This window comes from Megascapheus bottae, chromosome 3 (genome assembly GCF_031878675.1).
Source record: "Megascapheus bottae isolate mThoBot1 chromosome 3, mThoBot2.hap1, whole genome shotgun sequence".
NCBI classification, from domain to species: domain Eukaryota; kingdom Metazoa; phylum Chordata; class Mammalia; order Rodentia; family Geomyidae; genus Megascapheus; species Megascapheus bottae.
Genome location: NC_143511.1, coordinates 26,909,904 through 26,924,866, shown reverse-complemented (window position 1 = coordinate 26,924,866; position 14,963 = coordinate 26,909,904). Strand labels below are relative to the sequence as shown.

At 39.3% G+C, this 14,963-nt stretch overlaps 1 protein-coding gene across 4 annotated transcripts in view; it reads right to left on the bottom strand.

Annotated features, from left to right (window-relative positions):
- The window catches only part of Smarca2 (SWI/SNF related BAF chromatin remodeling complex subunit ATPase 2), a 173,749-nt gene that overhangs the window by 113,853 nt on the left and 44,933 nt on the right, over positions 1-14,963 (bottom strand). For all 4 annotated transcript variants that reach the window (XM_090329694.1, XM_090329697.1, XM_090329696.1 and 1 more), the window contains exons 7-9: positions 13,967-14,140; positions 12,150-12,323; positions 7,652-7,822 (exon numbers count right to left, since the gene is read on the bottom strand). In XM_090329694.1, coding sequence (XP_090185820.1) covers positions 7,652-7,822; positions 12,150-12,323; positions 13,967-14,140 — 519 coding nt within the window. The remainder of the gene's footprint in view (positions 1-7,651; positions 7,823-12,149; positions 12,324-13,966; positions 14,141-14,963) is intronic.

The window sequence follows — 14,963 nt, the reverse complement described above, 5'->3', positions numbered from 1 at the left end:
CCTCCTTTAGGCTCTTTGGTTAACTAAGAATATAGACAATGATATGACATCAATATTAACTCAACTCTGTTTACCTAAGGCACTCAAACTATCGATATGTTTTGTCTTCTATAAAAATAATGAAATAAGTCACAAAGCAACTTTTCTGAAACTGTTTAATGTTTAAGGTCTGTCTTCTGTCCCTACAATAGCAGAGAGGTTCCATCAATATCTGACATTTCTGAATTCTTTTTTAATGTGATTTTTCTTACCTAATACATCTATTTCTGTATGTCAAGGAACAAGGAATAAAATAATGTAACTCCTACCCAAGAGAAATAACCCTTTGTTTATGCTCACCAATGTATGATTGCTCTGTGTTACTCAAAAGTGAAAATATTTACAAGCTCAAAGGAATAACGGGCCAGGCTCTCCAAAAGGTTGGAGCATAGAAAATAATGGCAGAACTGCTCTGTTCAGGAAAGAAACCATGCCTGAAGCTTCTATTCTTGGGATTCAAGCACTATACTCAGAGGACAGTTTTAATTAATGGGAGAAAGTCAATTAATCCTACCATTCTTTCCACACAAACCAGATATGAGCTACAAATTTGGCTAACAAAGAAAATCAAATGAGACAATAAAAAAGCCAATTTCAAATATCTAGCAAGTGGAACTGGATCATCATTTCAATGAATAGCACATTAAAAAGCTTGGAGCGCCATAAATGAATAGAATCAAAACTATTCTGCAGGCTACTCTCCTATGAATATACTATGAGCTAGCCTGAGTGTTATCGGAAAACTGCCTCATAATCAGACCCTTTCATCACTTAAAGTCTCCTAAATATTTTTGTTAAAAGTCATAGTAAGTACCAAAAGGCAATGGACTATTAGATTCAAGCCACTTGGCTCTGGAGTTAGACAAACTGCATTTGAATCTCTGCCCTGTGACTACATGGAGAGACCTTAGTGATTTTGAGCGAATATGCTTCTCTTTTTCATGACTTGGTTCCTTCTTGGAATTTACATATCAAAGACTGCTTCAGAACTGCAGCACAGGTTCAGATGTGAAATCCAGAGTTTTAAGATACTCACCCAAAGTATTGATCTTCACAATTCAATATCTATAATTAAGTCTGGGTATGGCATTATCTGAAAACTGCCTCAGAATTCTACAAGAGTAAGGATTTCTGTTCGTTTTGCTTACTGAGGTTTTCTCATAGCCACAGGCATGCCTAGCACTGAAAAGTCATTCAATAAATATTTGAGGTGAAAGAATGGCTGAAAGCTTTATGAACAATGACTTTCATTTAGCATGTATTCTGGTGATTATGATAATGACGGTTGATGATGATGATGATGATGATGATGATGATGACGACGACAACAACGACTGTAACTAGGTACCGATATATTTGCAAATTTAAGATGGCGGTGTGACCTCACTCATGCATGCCCTGTCTTTAAACACAGTTCTGCTATATTCTTATAACTCGTGAAACCCAAGTAGCTGTCTAATCTATGGAATGAGACGTGACTATCTCCAACCATACTTTAGATTCTTTAAACTATGTGGTAATCTCTAATTAGTGTTCTTTGATAAATCAATATCCTCACATCCAACCGATGCTTTCTTTCAAAAGAGAAAACAAGGCTTAAGATGACCCCCCTCCCAGATTCAAATTGATACTAAAGACTAGAATCAATAATTCTGTTTGACCTAACTTTGGACAGACTCCGAGGCTGAGCCTCTGGTGAAATGGTCTGGCTAGAACGTGGCAGCTGCTAAGATGTTTCTTTTCACCTGAGATATCTTCATACGCAATTATCTGGATCATGGAATTGCCAACACACGATGGCAATATTACTGGTTGGTACCTGCGTTGAGATCCATTAAATAAAGTAAATAAATAACAGCGCAATTCATTCATTAAGTAATAATAATGAAGGAACCTTACAATGGCTTCTATCAAACAAAACATTTCAAACTCACATAGAAAAGAAAGAGTGGAATTAACCTAGTCAGATAGGAGATGTGTATGAGACAGATTACTAACAAGCAAAGGTTACTTGCTACTAAAAATTACTCAATCCCCAAAGCACTGTCAATATTCACAAATAAAGCTACGTGCAGGTTACTCATCTTTTTTCTTTCACAAGGTATATGAAATAATGAACCAAAGAGCTCTAGAGGGAAAAGAACCCCTAAATATGAAAATCCCCTGTAAGCTGAACTCAGGAAAACAGATTTCAATGGAGCACTCTGTTCAGAATACCCAAGCATAAGAGGGCACACAAAGACATTGTAAAAAATTGTAAACTGACATCAAATATTCTACAATCTATATTATAAAGTGGATGCTTTTTACCCACTGGCAGGTATTGCTATTACATGCTGAAAGAACACTGAACTATGCAGGTGTTTTACAGGTGGATCAATGTGTAGGAACTCTTTGGACTTGAAGATAGGTGTTCAGCAACAAAACTGCCCAGGAGTACCACATTAACAGGCATTTACACATGGCTTACAGATAAAGCCATTTTGAACATTTGACTCTAGAACTAGTTGATCCAGTTAAGCAGAATTTAGGTCCAAACTTCTGATTTTACCCCCTTTGACACTGTACTCATCAAATAAATTTCATTATCATGGCCTTGTTTTCCCCTGACCTTACTATATATAATCCTTCCACACAATTGCCTTGCAATCTTCCTGGTACCTATAAAAATCTTGCAAGTAAAAGCCGAACTACACTTCATCATCTCTGGGGGGGGCGGGGAGGAGGAAGATAAAAGTACCCAGAAGAATCAGTGACCTGAATTTAAAACCAGATGTTTTAACATGACTATTTTGTTTTGCATAATTTTCATCACTGACAACAGGGCCAACAGGCTTTTTAAAATTTTGTTGGCTACCTAAGGTTAGATTTCCTACCACTGTGTTGAACATTATATCAAGCTAAGGAGGTTTCCTTCCAAGGTTTAAGAGTCCTGGCCTTGATTCACTTACAACAGTGGTGGTAGGGCAGAAGAGGCATGGGGAAGGGAAGAAGAAGGAAAGAGAGGGAGGGGAGGAAAGTGAGGGAAAGAGAGAGTGCATAGAAAACAAGAGAAATTTAAGGGGGGAAAAAAAAAAAACTCCATTATTGGCAGAGTGGTGTAGCCTCTTGCATCCTGGGAGCACACACCCATCAGTATTATAGGTTTTAAAGAAATGACGATAAATGACAAGAGCATGGTTGTACTGGTGCACACGCCATCCGAAGATGTAGAAGGGAGAATTATACATTTACTTTTTGGCTTGATGTCAAACAGTTCTGGACGCTGACTCTCTGAAATGGCTAGACTTCTAAAGTGGTAGGCAGGAGTGATTCTGACATGGGCTCTTAACCATAGCTTCTTAAACACAAAATGCACCTGAAAGCACTACGAGAAATACCTTATGATCATCCGGACCATTCTAAATTAGAGGCTGTGTAATTAGAATTTTTTCTCTGTAGGAATTGGGGAACCACAAAAAATAAAGAATCTATCATGGTTCTGAAAGATGTCTGCCTACTAACATCTGACTGATCCTCAATTTTTTTAAAGTAAGCATATACTTACTCAACATCATAAACATATGCTATCAAGGAAAAATAAATTCATCTAAAAAGAGCATAAGCACATTTCAAAAATTACGATTCGACTGCTGTACTGCAGAATTGATGAAAAATGACTATTTACTGAGCACTTACTATATTCCAGAGAGTATTCTAAGTGTTTGAGATGAAAATTTTCCATGTAATTACCTACCACAATAAATCTGTGGGGTAGATAATTGTTCCTATCATTCTCTGAATAGATCAAGAGACTAAAGTACTGTGTAACAGACCTTTTAATAAAACATCCTACAAGACACTATGAACAAATTAGTATGTCTATGTTTTCCTATGCAGTTATGAATATAAAAGACAGCATGCTTACAAGACTTGAACAGCAGTCCAATTTACTAATGGAGCCATGTTCAATCCCCTTTCCTTCTCTCTCTCTCTTTCTCTCTTTCTTCCTGCCAGTCCTGGGACCTGAACTCTGGGTCTGAGCATTGTCTTTGCGCTTTCCTCAAAGGTAGCACTCTACTAACTTGAGCCACAGCCCCACTTCTGGCTTTTTCTGAGTATGTGGTACCCAGGACACACACTAGAGCTTCGTGCACACAAGGCAAGCACTTTACCAACCACTAGACCACACTCCCGCCCCCATTCAATCCTATTTCTTTCTATAAACTTGGTAGGTTCCATTCTCGCTCTATCTTGTGGCCATCCTGTGGGTGTCACAGAAATGCCTTTGCAGAGAGAGCAGAGCTTTCCAGGTCACACTAAATAGACATTAACAGTACATGCAACTTCAAAGCCTGCAGAGGTTAGTTTTCACATAATTTTGGTATTTCAATACTTGAAAAATAATTCCTACTACGGCCCTGAAGTATATAGGTGTTGTTTACTTCTTTTTTGAAAAAATACCTCCCATTTTAAGGGCAATAACGAAAGGTCAGGATGAGAATGAAATGTTTCAAAATGATCTATAAACATACTGCATAGAAATGCTTCTCATTGGGAGAAGGGAAAGTTAAACAAGATCATAGCAGGCTACAGGAAATCTACCCTATTATTTACAAGCAACAATTAAAGCTAACAAATTCCCCAAGAAAGAGAAAGGCTTTCTCTGTTAGACTGAATAATTTTTTTAAAGCAACTATATACTAGTTTAAAACTAAAAGTAAGAAGAAATCTTTTTCCAATTAAATTGCAATTCTCCTTAGAGGTCACTATCTTAGTTTTCCTTCAAGTGCTGCAACCAGCTCAGGTCTACCACCTCATCAAGCAGTGTAGGTTTTCTTAAAACAAAGGTGTACAGACAGCTCCTCTTATTTCAAAAAATGTAGAGAGGCTCAGCAGGCTATTTCATGCTGCGAGGAGGTGCTGAAAGGGACTGCAAAGAATCCTTCAGTTTAGGGAAGCAAGTATTTCCTCCACCACAGAGTAGCTGTAATATGACATCTCAATCATTCCATCTGATAAAAAGGAGAAAAAATTACAGATAAACCAAAGTATCTAATAATCAGCTTTTGAAAGCATTCATTTTCTTTGCACTTGAATACAGGTATATCTGAACTTGGATAATTCACTCTGAACTAAGTCTTAAAGTCCTGGGTCTTAAAGGGTTTTGGATCTCCTCTTCCTCTTGTTACTCTCTTCCCACTCCCTCCATTTTCCTTTACTCTTTCTTTTCTTCCTTCTCCTCTCTCTTCTTCTCCTTTCCTCCTTCCATCTGCCTCTCCTTCCCCTCCCTTCCTCCCTCCCTCTCTGCCTCTCTTCCTTTTCTCCTGCCCTCCCTTCCTTCTTTCCTTTTTTATCTCTTCCCTCTTTTCCTCCCTCCCTTTTCCTTGCACTCTTTCCTACTTCCCTCCCCCTCCCTCCCTTCCTTCCTTTCTTCTTTCCTCCCTTCCTTTCTTCCTCTTTGTTTCTTTCCTCCCCCTTTCCTTCCATTTCCTCCTTCGTCCCATTTTTCCTGGCAAGATACTCTGGAAATAAATACACCGGTTCCTCTTCTGTTCTGCTAATGGCACAGGGTGCTCAGAAGCCACGCATCTCAAAAATAATGGAATTAGGTGGAAGAAAATAACTTTTCATGCTGCTTGTGAGGTGCTGAGATACCCTGCGATCCCCATAAGGCACACTGTCTTTACTTGTGCTCTCTGTTACTAATTTGCCAAGACACGGGGCCCCATCTCCAACTTGGCTCAAAAATTCTCCTTCACAGCATTCATCATAGGCTATAATTGTATATTTGGGTGAATTCTTAATTAATGTCTATAGTTTTCTTGTTTCTCTCTAGAACACTACCTAGGCTCATAACAAGTGAGCTAAATCGAACTGTCATTAACAAATCAGAAGGCAAGAATTTGGAAGGAATAGCCAATTTATAGACTTGTAAAACAGGCAGCGTTATGAAACATATCACAACAGGTCCTTGTTCTGCACAGGTTAAGGCAAAGATCAAGATATAATCACTATAAATATTCAATTACCTGCCTTATAATCTATTGATTATACACTAGAAGCTTAAATCTAAACTATTAGCTTTTAATCACAAAGAAATATGAAGCAGGAGTATTAATATTTAAAAAATGCATAAAAGTGACCATCTCTGCAGAGGGTTTTTTCCTTGGATTAGGAAAACCTAGCTCCCATTTAATGGGGGCCTACTTATGGAATTTTATAGAGTTGTATCTATTTGCCTCTGTTCTTGTCACTAATCCTGAAAATGTCTTTTAAGCCAGAAATTGGGAACTGGAATTTTTGCAACATCTTATAATGCTACACTGACAAGAAAATGAGGTATCTCTTCCCAACAAAATGTCTAAATCCAACCTGAGTCATCCCTCATTCATCTTCACAATAAGGTAAACTATCTTACACTAAAGAAATCAAGTGCAAAAAGGCACTTTCACAATCATTTATTCCTCCTCCTTAATTATGAACAGGTAGGAGAATTCAGAAGCCATGAAATTAATAATTTTTTGAAAAATACTTTCTGTTCCATTATCCCATGTAGAGAATGAACGATTAAATGATGTCAACTTTCAAGTTTCACAATCCAGATAAAGACTGCTGCTGATATACCTGGCCTAATCAGAATTTATCATACAAGTAGAATAGTCATCCCTTAATATCCATATGGCATTGATTCCAGGATCCCTGAGATATTCAAGTGGCCTGTACAAAATGTCATATTTGCAGTGTATCTCCCAGTTTCCTATCTCTCCTAGTTTACAGTATCTGTACAATGGAAATGCATAGCTGTTAAACTAAGCTGTTTAGAAAATGATGACAAGAAAAATGTCAGTGTATTTTAATGCCCACAGAATATTTTTCCAAATATTTTTCATCCTTGGTTGGTTGAATTCATGGATGCAGAACCCACCACTATGAAAAGCTGACTGTCAACCAAGAATGAAATTACTGGAACACTAGCCATTCAAGAGGATCTGTATTCACAGGCACACACTCAGCAAGTTGCTCTTGGATTGAAATGTAATATCTGCAGAGCAGAGATACCAAATTATACCCTTTATGCCTCATGATAATTAGGATATATTTTACATAGGGCTATTTTTTTCTATAACTACCTAACACCCATATGTGTATGTACACTTACCTGACTGTGACACCAGGGCAGCAGAATTGAATTGAACAATTTTGTCAGCTGTCCAAATAGGCTGAAATTTGTTACAAAAGCATCTCAAGAGCTATCTCATACATCTGCCTTTGGCTTACTGCAATCTGTACAATGCATTTTCTTCTTAATGTTCATTCCAGTTTCTTAACTCAGCAGTGCCTTGTCACATGGGTAGCATTAAACTTGAGCAAACACTTATTTGCATCTGTGTGTTTCCTTCTCCTGTCAACTGTGTACACTTAATTTAAAATATAACCCTGTATTAAACAATGGAAATATAGACTACACTGCCTTAGTTCAGCAATCCTATTTGTTATACCTTAATCTCCAAAGTATTGTCTACTTTCATGAGATACCAATTTGGGCAATTATTATTCAAGAGCAATACTCATCTAAAATTAGCCTTTGCCCTTTATGGCATGGGCTCAACCATTAATCTAGAATACTCACCTTCTTCCTCCTCCTCCTCTTCTTCTTCTCTTTGGCTGCTTGGGCCTGCTTATGCTCCCAAACCAGGTTGGTTAGATTGGCCACATACTCATCAGTCTGCTGCAAAAGGTAAGCTAAACGCCTGTCTTTCTTTTGGTCAATTAGTTTCCTGTAACCTTCTTCATCTTCAGCCTATTGAGAAAGAAAGAGAACAGTGGGAGAATCGTGCATGTTTGGGCCACAGGTCTGTTTAATGTTCCTCTTTCCCTCTAGACAATCTCAACTTGGGTGGTGAGTGGAACAAATAGAATGTACCAGGTTCCAAGTGTCATTATGTGGAGTGTAGGATAGGAAAAACTTGCAGATGTGAAACACCCCAGTTTCAGGACTGTGGGGTTCCCAGAAACATCAGTGCAGAAAGCCCTACTGCACATCTGGTATAGGTAGGCAACATTCAGTCTTCAGTGTTGCTTTACTTGCACAATCTGGTGAATACAATGTAACCCTTCTATTAATTATAATAAAAGAAAAAAAGAAAAAAACAAACATTCTTTTTAAGGAAATGGAACAGGCTGAATGAAAAAAAAAAAAGTTGAAAATCAGGCTGGGACCATGGCCTAGTGGTAGAGTGCTTGCCTCTCATGCATGAAGTCCTGGGTTGGATTCTTCTGTACCACAGACACAAAAAAAGCTGGAAGTGGTGTTGTGGCTCAAGTGGTTGAGCATTAGCCTTAAAAAAGCCAAAGGACAGTGCCCAGGCCCTGAGTTCAAGCCCTATGACTGTCAAAAAAAAAAAAAAAGTTGAGAATCTCCTCTCTGAAGTGTATTTTTTAACTTTATGTTTTAAAAAAATTAAAATATAATTAAAAAGCTCATGCCTGTAATCTTAGCTATTCAGGAGGCTAAGATCTGAGGATTGCAGTTCAAAGCAAGCCTGAGCAGAAAAGTATCCTGAGACTCTCATTTCCAATTAACCACTTAAAAACTGGAAGTAAGGGCTCAGAGTGTGGCCTAGTGGTAGTGCTTGCCTAGTAACCATGAATGAAGTCCTAGGTTTGATTCCTAGGTACAGTGGTGCTTTGGCTCAAGTGGTAGAGTGCTAGCTTTAAGAAAGCTCAGGGAAGCCGGGTGTGTTGGCTCTCACCTGTAATCCTAGCTACTCAAGAGGCTTGAAATCTGAGAATCAAGGCTCAAAGCCAGCCCAGGCACAAAAGGACCTGAGACTTTTATCTCCAATTAACCTCTAGAAAATGGGAAGTGGGGCTTGGCTCAAGGGTAGGGCAGTAGCCTTGAGTTGAACAGCTCAAGCCCCATGACCCACAAAAAAAAAAAAAAAAAAAAGCTCAAGGACAGTGCCCAGCTGAGTTCAAGCCCCATAAATGAAAAATAGATGTATGTAATTAAAAGAACACCAAGAAACAAAAATTCACCCCTGCTTTTGTTTATATGTGTACTCCACTGGAATGTGATTTTCACAAGGGTGGGAACTTGTTTTGTTTACTCCTTCCTACCTAGGAAAAACCTTTGAACATGGTTAAGCACTCAAGAAGTTTATTGATGCAAAAAAGAAAGAATGATCACGCACATCACTGCTTTGAGGGGGGAGTTTTTTTAAGTGACAGAGTTGTCTATAGAGAGTCTATCATACAGAAGTCATGAGATGATCACAGTTTTACCACATAACCAACAAATTCTAACTTTAAAAAGAATTGATTCAACCTGTTTCACTGCTACCTCTCTAACCACATCCTTCCCCAGTTACAATCTGAACTGTCTTGAAACAAATTCCAGATGACCTAATATGCTTTCATTCATGATGATTACCATAAGATAAGGAATCAAGTGATTTTTTTAGTAAGTCATTTTTATACTTAACAACATTAGGGTCCAATCCCCCAAGATTAGGGTCCGTGATCAAAGGAACGAGTCTGACACAAAAGCGGAAGTTTAACAGAGTTTTATTCCACGCCTAGCATTGAGAATCATGCTGTCCAGTCCGGACCGCTCTAAGATGTGAGTGAGAGAGCGACCCCATCTAATCTCACAGGCTACTTTTATAGGCCACCAGCCATGTGGTTGGGCTTGGCCATACACAGGTGGCCAATGGAATCTCAACATACTTGAGTGATGGCTGGGGCAACCACTGACACCTTTGCTGTTTGAACTGACCTATCATCTAGGTGGGATTTTGGCACACAGCTTTGATGACAAAGGGAGGGAGCTTCCTGGCAGGCCAAGGGGGTAGGGTGGGGGAGGAATTCTGGTAACTCCACCTGGTTAAGCTACTCTTGCAATGTGAGCTGTTATCAGGAAATTTACAGCGCCCCCCTCCCACCTTTGAGTCAAGTACTCCTTTTGTCATGAAGACAGGAAATGCCTATAAGGGATGGATTTTTGGGGAAGTCAAGAAAGGGGCCCCTTCAAATAACAACTTTTCCTGACACTAAAAACACTGTGATTGATAGGAAAAGTCAAATGTAGATTTTTGAGTTACAAGGCTCGGTAGCTGGAGACAAATATGCAGCAGCACTACAAAGGATAAAACAGACACAATAATTTCTACACCCATCTCTCACTGTGTAGCATTAGGCAAATAAATGAAACAGAACTCTGCTGTTCTCTGCACCATTTCAAGAGAAGTCATTTTTCTATATCGCCCCCCAAAAAACACCCCAAAATACTCTTGCCATGTGCTGCCTGGATGAAAAGGGCATGCTTGCGACATCTTTAAGAGGCAACTCCATCACAGAAAAGCTTAGGGCTGCAGCTGTAGGTGTCACTCCAGCACTTACCCAAGTGACAGTAGCTTCTTCACTCAGCCTATCTGCTGTCTGCCCCGTGAATGAGCGTGAACTTCAAATGCTATTATAACTCTAATTTCTTTTGGTTATGGTTGATCTCACTTGAAGAAAGAGTGATAAAAAAAAACCTTCAGTTTCTCTATTATCTGTATATTCCATCATTTAATTGCAAAAATTAATGATTTGCAAATGCCTAATCATTAGTGTCAAACCAATCTGTTACTGAAGTTCTAATACAGTTTCACTTCAGTTGAATCAGACAAATTTGACTGCTGACTGCTCCAATTACTATAAAATGGTCTCCCTCGCTGGTGAGAAATCTCTCAGACAATTCCTTCCCTTTCTCAAATGGAGAAGAAAGCAGATAAAGTAGTAAGATTTAGTAAGACCTAAGAACACAACCTTTGAAAACATGATGTTCACTCTGAGGAATAATGAAAAAAAAAAAGCAAAAAGATAGTATCATTAGAATTCTCCAGGGACATAATTATGACTGAAGCTTTATCTCTGCTCATTCAGAAATGACGTCCCAGACCGATCTGTGGGTATCCTGTCATCAGTACAGATCATTCCCACGTTTCCAGAATCCATAGTGTCCTCTGTCCAATGCCCCAAATACCTAGTCAATAAAACTAAATCCTGTGGCCTATAATATAAACCTGTCCCTTCTGTGTTTATATATCCATTAAAAACTAAGAGTGCAAATGGGAAGATACATGAACAGCTTTTGAAAGGAATCCTGCGACCACAGAAAGATAACCTCTCAAAATTATCTTAAGAATCACTTTTTGTTCTATTAGAGAATAATTTCTGCCAGAAGAAAAGAAAGGGAGGAGGAAGAAAAGGAAGAAGGGACGGAAGGGGGAAGAAGGAAAGAAGGAAGGAAGGAAAGAAGGAAAGAAGGAAGGAAGGAAGGATCTATATCAAAGAGGCTTCAAAAAAGGAGACTTTCTTGGATTCAAAGATACTAACTAGTCAATTGCTCATTCAAAAAACTTGATGGTTCATATCAAAGTCATATTTTTTTTTTGCCAGTCCTGGGCTTGAGCTCAGGGCCTGAGCACTGTCCTTGGACTTTCTCAAGGCTAGAGCTCTACCACTCGAGCCTCAGCACCACTTCTGGCTTTTTTCTATGTATGTGGTACCAAGGAATTGAACCCGGGTCTTCGTGCATGCTAGGCAAGCACTCTACCACTAAGCCAAACTCCTGGCCCCTCAATGTCATATTTTTAAAAAGAATTGCATTTTCCATTCTTTCTGATCTAGTTAACAAACCCCTGAAAACAAAATAAGTAAATAACAGCTGGGACTGGGAATGTAGCCTAGTATTAGAATGCTTGTATAGTTTGCATAGCACGCACGAAGCCCTGGGTTCAATTCCTCGGTACCACATACACAGAAAAAGCAGGAAGTGATGTTGTGGTCTAAGTGGTAGAGAACTAGCCTTGAGAAAGCTCAAGGATAGTGCCCAGGACCTGAGTTCAAATCCCAGGACTGGCAAAAAAAATTAATAATAATAGCAGCAAAGCTATATGTGTACTGCATGCAATAGCATTCTAGGACATGAGAAATACAACACTCGTTAGGTGTGGCTCTGGATATGGATATTAATCCATTAGATAAGTAGCATTCAGTCTCTCCTACTGCCATGTTTCACATTCTAAATGTAGCAGGATATGAGCTGAGCATCATTCTGATCTCCCCTAGGGGGGCCTTACCATCAATCTCCGCATTCTCTCCTTTTCAATTCGCTCTGTCTCCTTCTTCTGCTCCCTTTCGGTGTTGGCATGCCAAGTTGCCACTGCTTTCGAGAGTTTCTGGATCTTGCCAGCCACAGAGCGATGGTATTCCTTAAAATCTTTCGCATGTTGCAAGATACTGTTCAGATATTCCTAAAGGGTACATAAGAGAGAGAAAAGGACACTCAACTCCAACTCCTCAAGGTTCTGGGAGACATCAGCGCAGTCCAGGATAGCTCAGTGTGTGCATGTAATATAATCTACTAGGGGTGAGAGGCCTCTATGCTGTCTCTGCAGTTGAAGTATAGATGAGCGATGGGGCTGTTGGGAAAGAGGATCTCCCACAACTGTGCTGTCACACGCCTATGGAAAAGTTGCCTCCACATGGAGAAGCAATCACAAGAAAACAGAAAGATCAAAGACTGAGAAAGACCTATGGAAGGGACATAAGGACACATTTGCATAAAAAGAAAGCTGAGATACTGGGGTATTTCCCTTGAAACATCATGTTATAAAAGTATCATTTCTATGCCCAGTGTAGTGGCTCATGCCTCTAATCCTCCTACAGGAAAGTGAGATCTGAGGATCTCGGTTCAAAGCCAACCCAGGCAGTAAAGTTCATCAGACTCATCTCCAATAGTCAGAAGTGAAGCTATGGATCAGATGGTAGAATGCCAACCTTGAGCAAAAAAGCTCAGGGACAGCGCCCAGGCTCTGAATTCAAGCCCCAAGAATAACAATACATGCATAAAAAAAGTAACACTCCTTTAGAACTGAGGCAAGCCAATTTTTATACAAAGCTTAGATTGCCAAGCATGATTCATATCTACTGTTTAAATAATGGAGGAGAAATATGTGCCTTACTTGCACTGAAAACCCTTTTTCATTTTTTAAAATGAAACTAAGACATGAAATTAAGCATAGGAAATCAAAACTGAGATAGGGTTATAACAAAAACAACCAAATCCTCAAAATATTTCTCAACTCCTGGGAAAAAAAAATGTTCTAAAATATTTACTCCTGTGAAACCTCCAGCCAGGCACTTTAAAGAGCCTGGGATACTATATTTATACTTGATATAAAAATAACTCTCTACATTCCTTCTTTAAGTTACCTCACCCGAAGATTTTGTTCTAAGAAACCCTGTCACCATCTACCTATTCAGCAGCTTTCTATGAGTATGAACACTCGTTAAGGACTAAAAGTGTCCTCCCCAAATCCATTTATCTGAACCCTCAGTATGTTGGGATTAGGAAGTGCGGGGCTCATCAATGGGATTTTTCCCTTTATAAAGGGATCCCAGACAGTTTCCTTGTCTACTTTCTGTGGTATGAGGAAGACTAATCCAGAAGAGAGCCTCATCAGAACCGGATGATATTGGTACGCTGGTCTTGGCCTTTCAGCCTCAAGAATGATGACATTTCTCTGGCTGGTAAACCACTAAGTCTCTGGTATTATGTCACAATAGCCTCAAGTGACAATACTTGACTAAAATTCAAGAAATCCAAGTTCTAAACTCATCTCGCTATCAACTCATTAATTAGCTGACAGCAGGCACGTGCCCCATTGAACTTTCTGAGCCTAAATCTCAACTATATAAAATGATGTGACTAGACTACGTAAACATCAAAGAACTCCCCCCCCCCCCCCCGCCCCAGATAACGCCACCATTTGCAAGGGGACATGTTTACAACCCCATTTGCAAGGGGACATGTTTACAACCCTTCTGACCCTCTCCAGTGACTCAATGGGCACCTCTGTCCAGTGAGGGGAAACAAGGGCTGCTGTGTAAGGACCTGGTGTTTTTGCCGGCGTTTCCTCTCCTGCTCAATCTTCTGCTGTTTTTCCAGCTTCTCCGTCATGCGGGCTTCTCTCAGCGTCTGGCGCTTGCTCCGTTTGTAAGCTTTAGAGTTGAGGGCTGTCTCCAGGGTAGTGTCTCGTCGCATGCAGGCCACCACCTCCTGTCTCAGCTGTCAAGGGAAAAGTGGTTAGACAGCCTCCCAAACAGAAGTCGGTTCCTGAGCCCTGACCTTCTCTCTTTTCCATTTGATATGAACAGAGCAAGGACTCCACAGCAAGAACTTACTCAGTTACTCATTTATGAATAAATGAAACGGCTAAAATCATGACAAATTCTACAGAGCATTTTCAAGGATGGTATAAAAACTTTTTTCCCACAAATAATTCAGATTTAACAAAAAAACAATTTGAGTATTCTAACAGTAACAAGGGAAGAAAAAGAAGGTAGATGTTGTTCTGGTTTTTAAATAATTCATTCTATTTCATTATTCGAATGACACTAATTAGTTCATAAGCTTTTCAAATTTTTTATTTCCTTCTAAATGTCATACTAACATTCTCTTGTGTTTAAAAATTACCTTTAATGATCATCTGCAAAAAAGTATAAAAGAGTTACTTCTATTCGTGTGAGAGGCAGGTAGCAGCATATACTTGAACACTGTGAATTCGCAGTCTTTAATATATGATAGGAAACACTGATTTGGGCTGCCTCCCATTCCAATAATGATATTTTTGGAGGATATTGAAATTTTACATCAAGGACTTCTTTTAACTCACTATAACACAGTATTTCGTGTCATGTGGTAGTAGGGGTAGGGAGCGGGACAAGGGAGCATACATTACAATAATAATTCAATTGAATCTGAAAGCAGCCTCAATTATGATTAATACAATTGGGCAACTTTTTTTTTTCCAATCCTGGGTCTTGAACTCAGAGCCTGAGCATTGTCCTTGGACACATCTTGCATTCTGTCACTTGAGCCACAGCTCCAC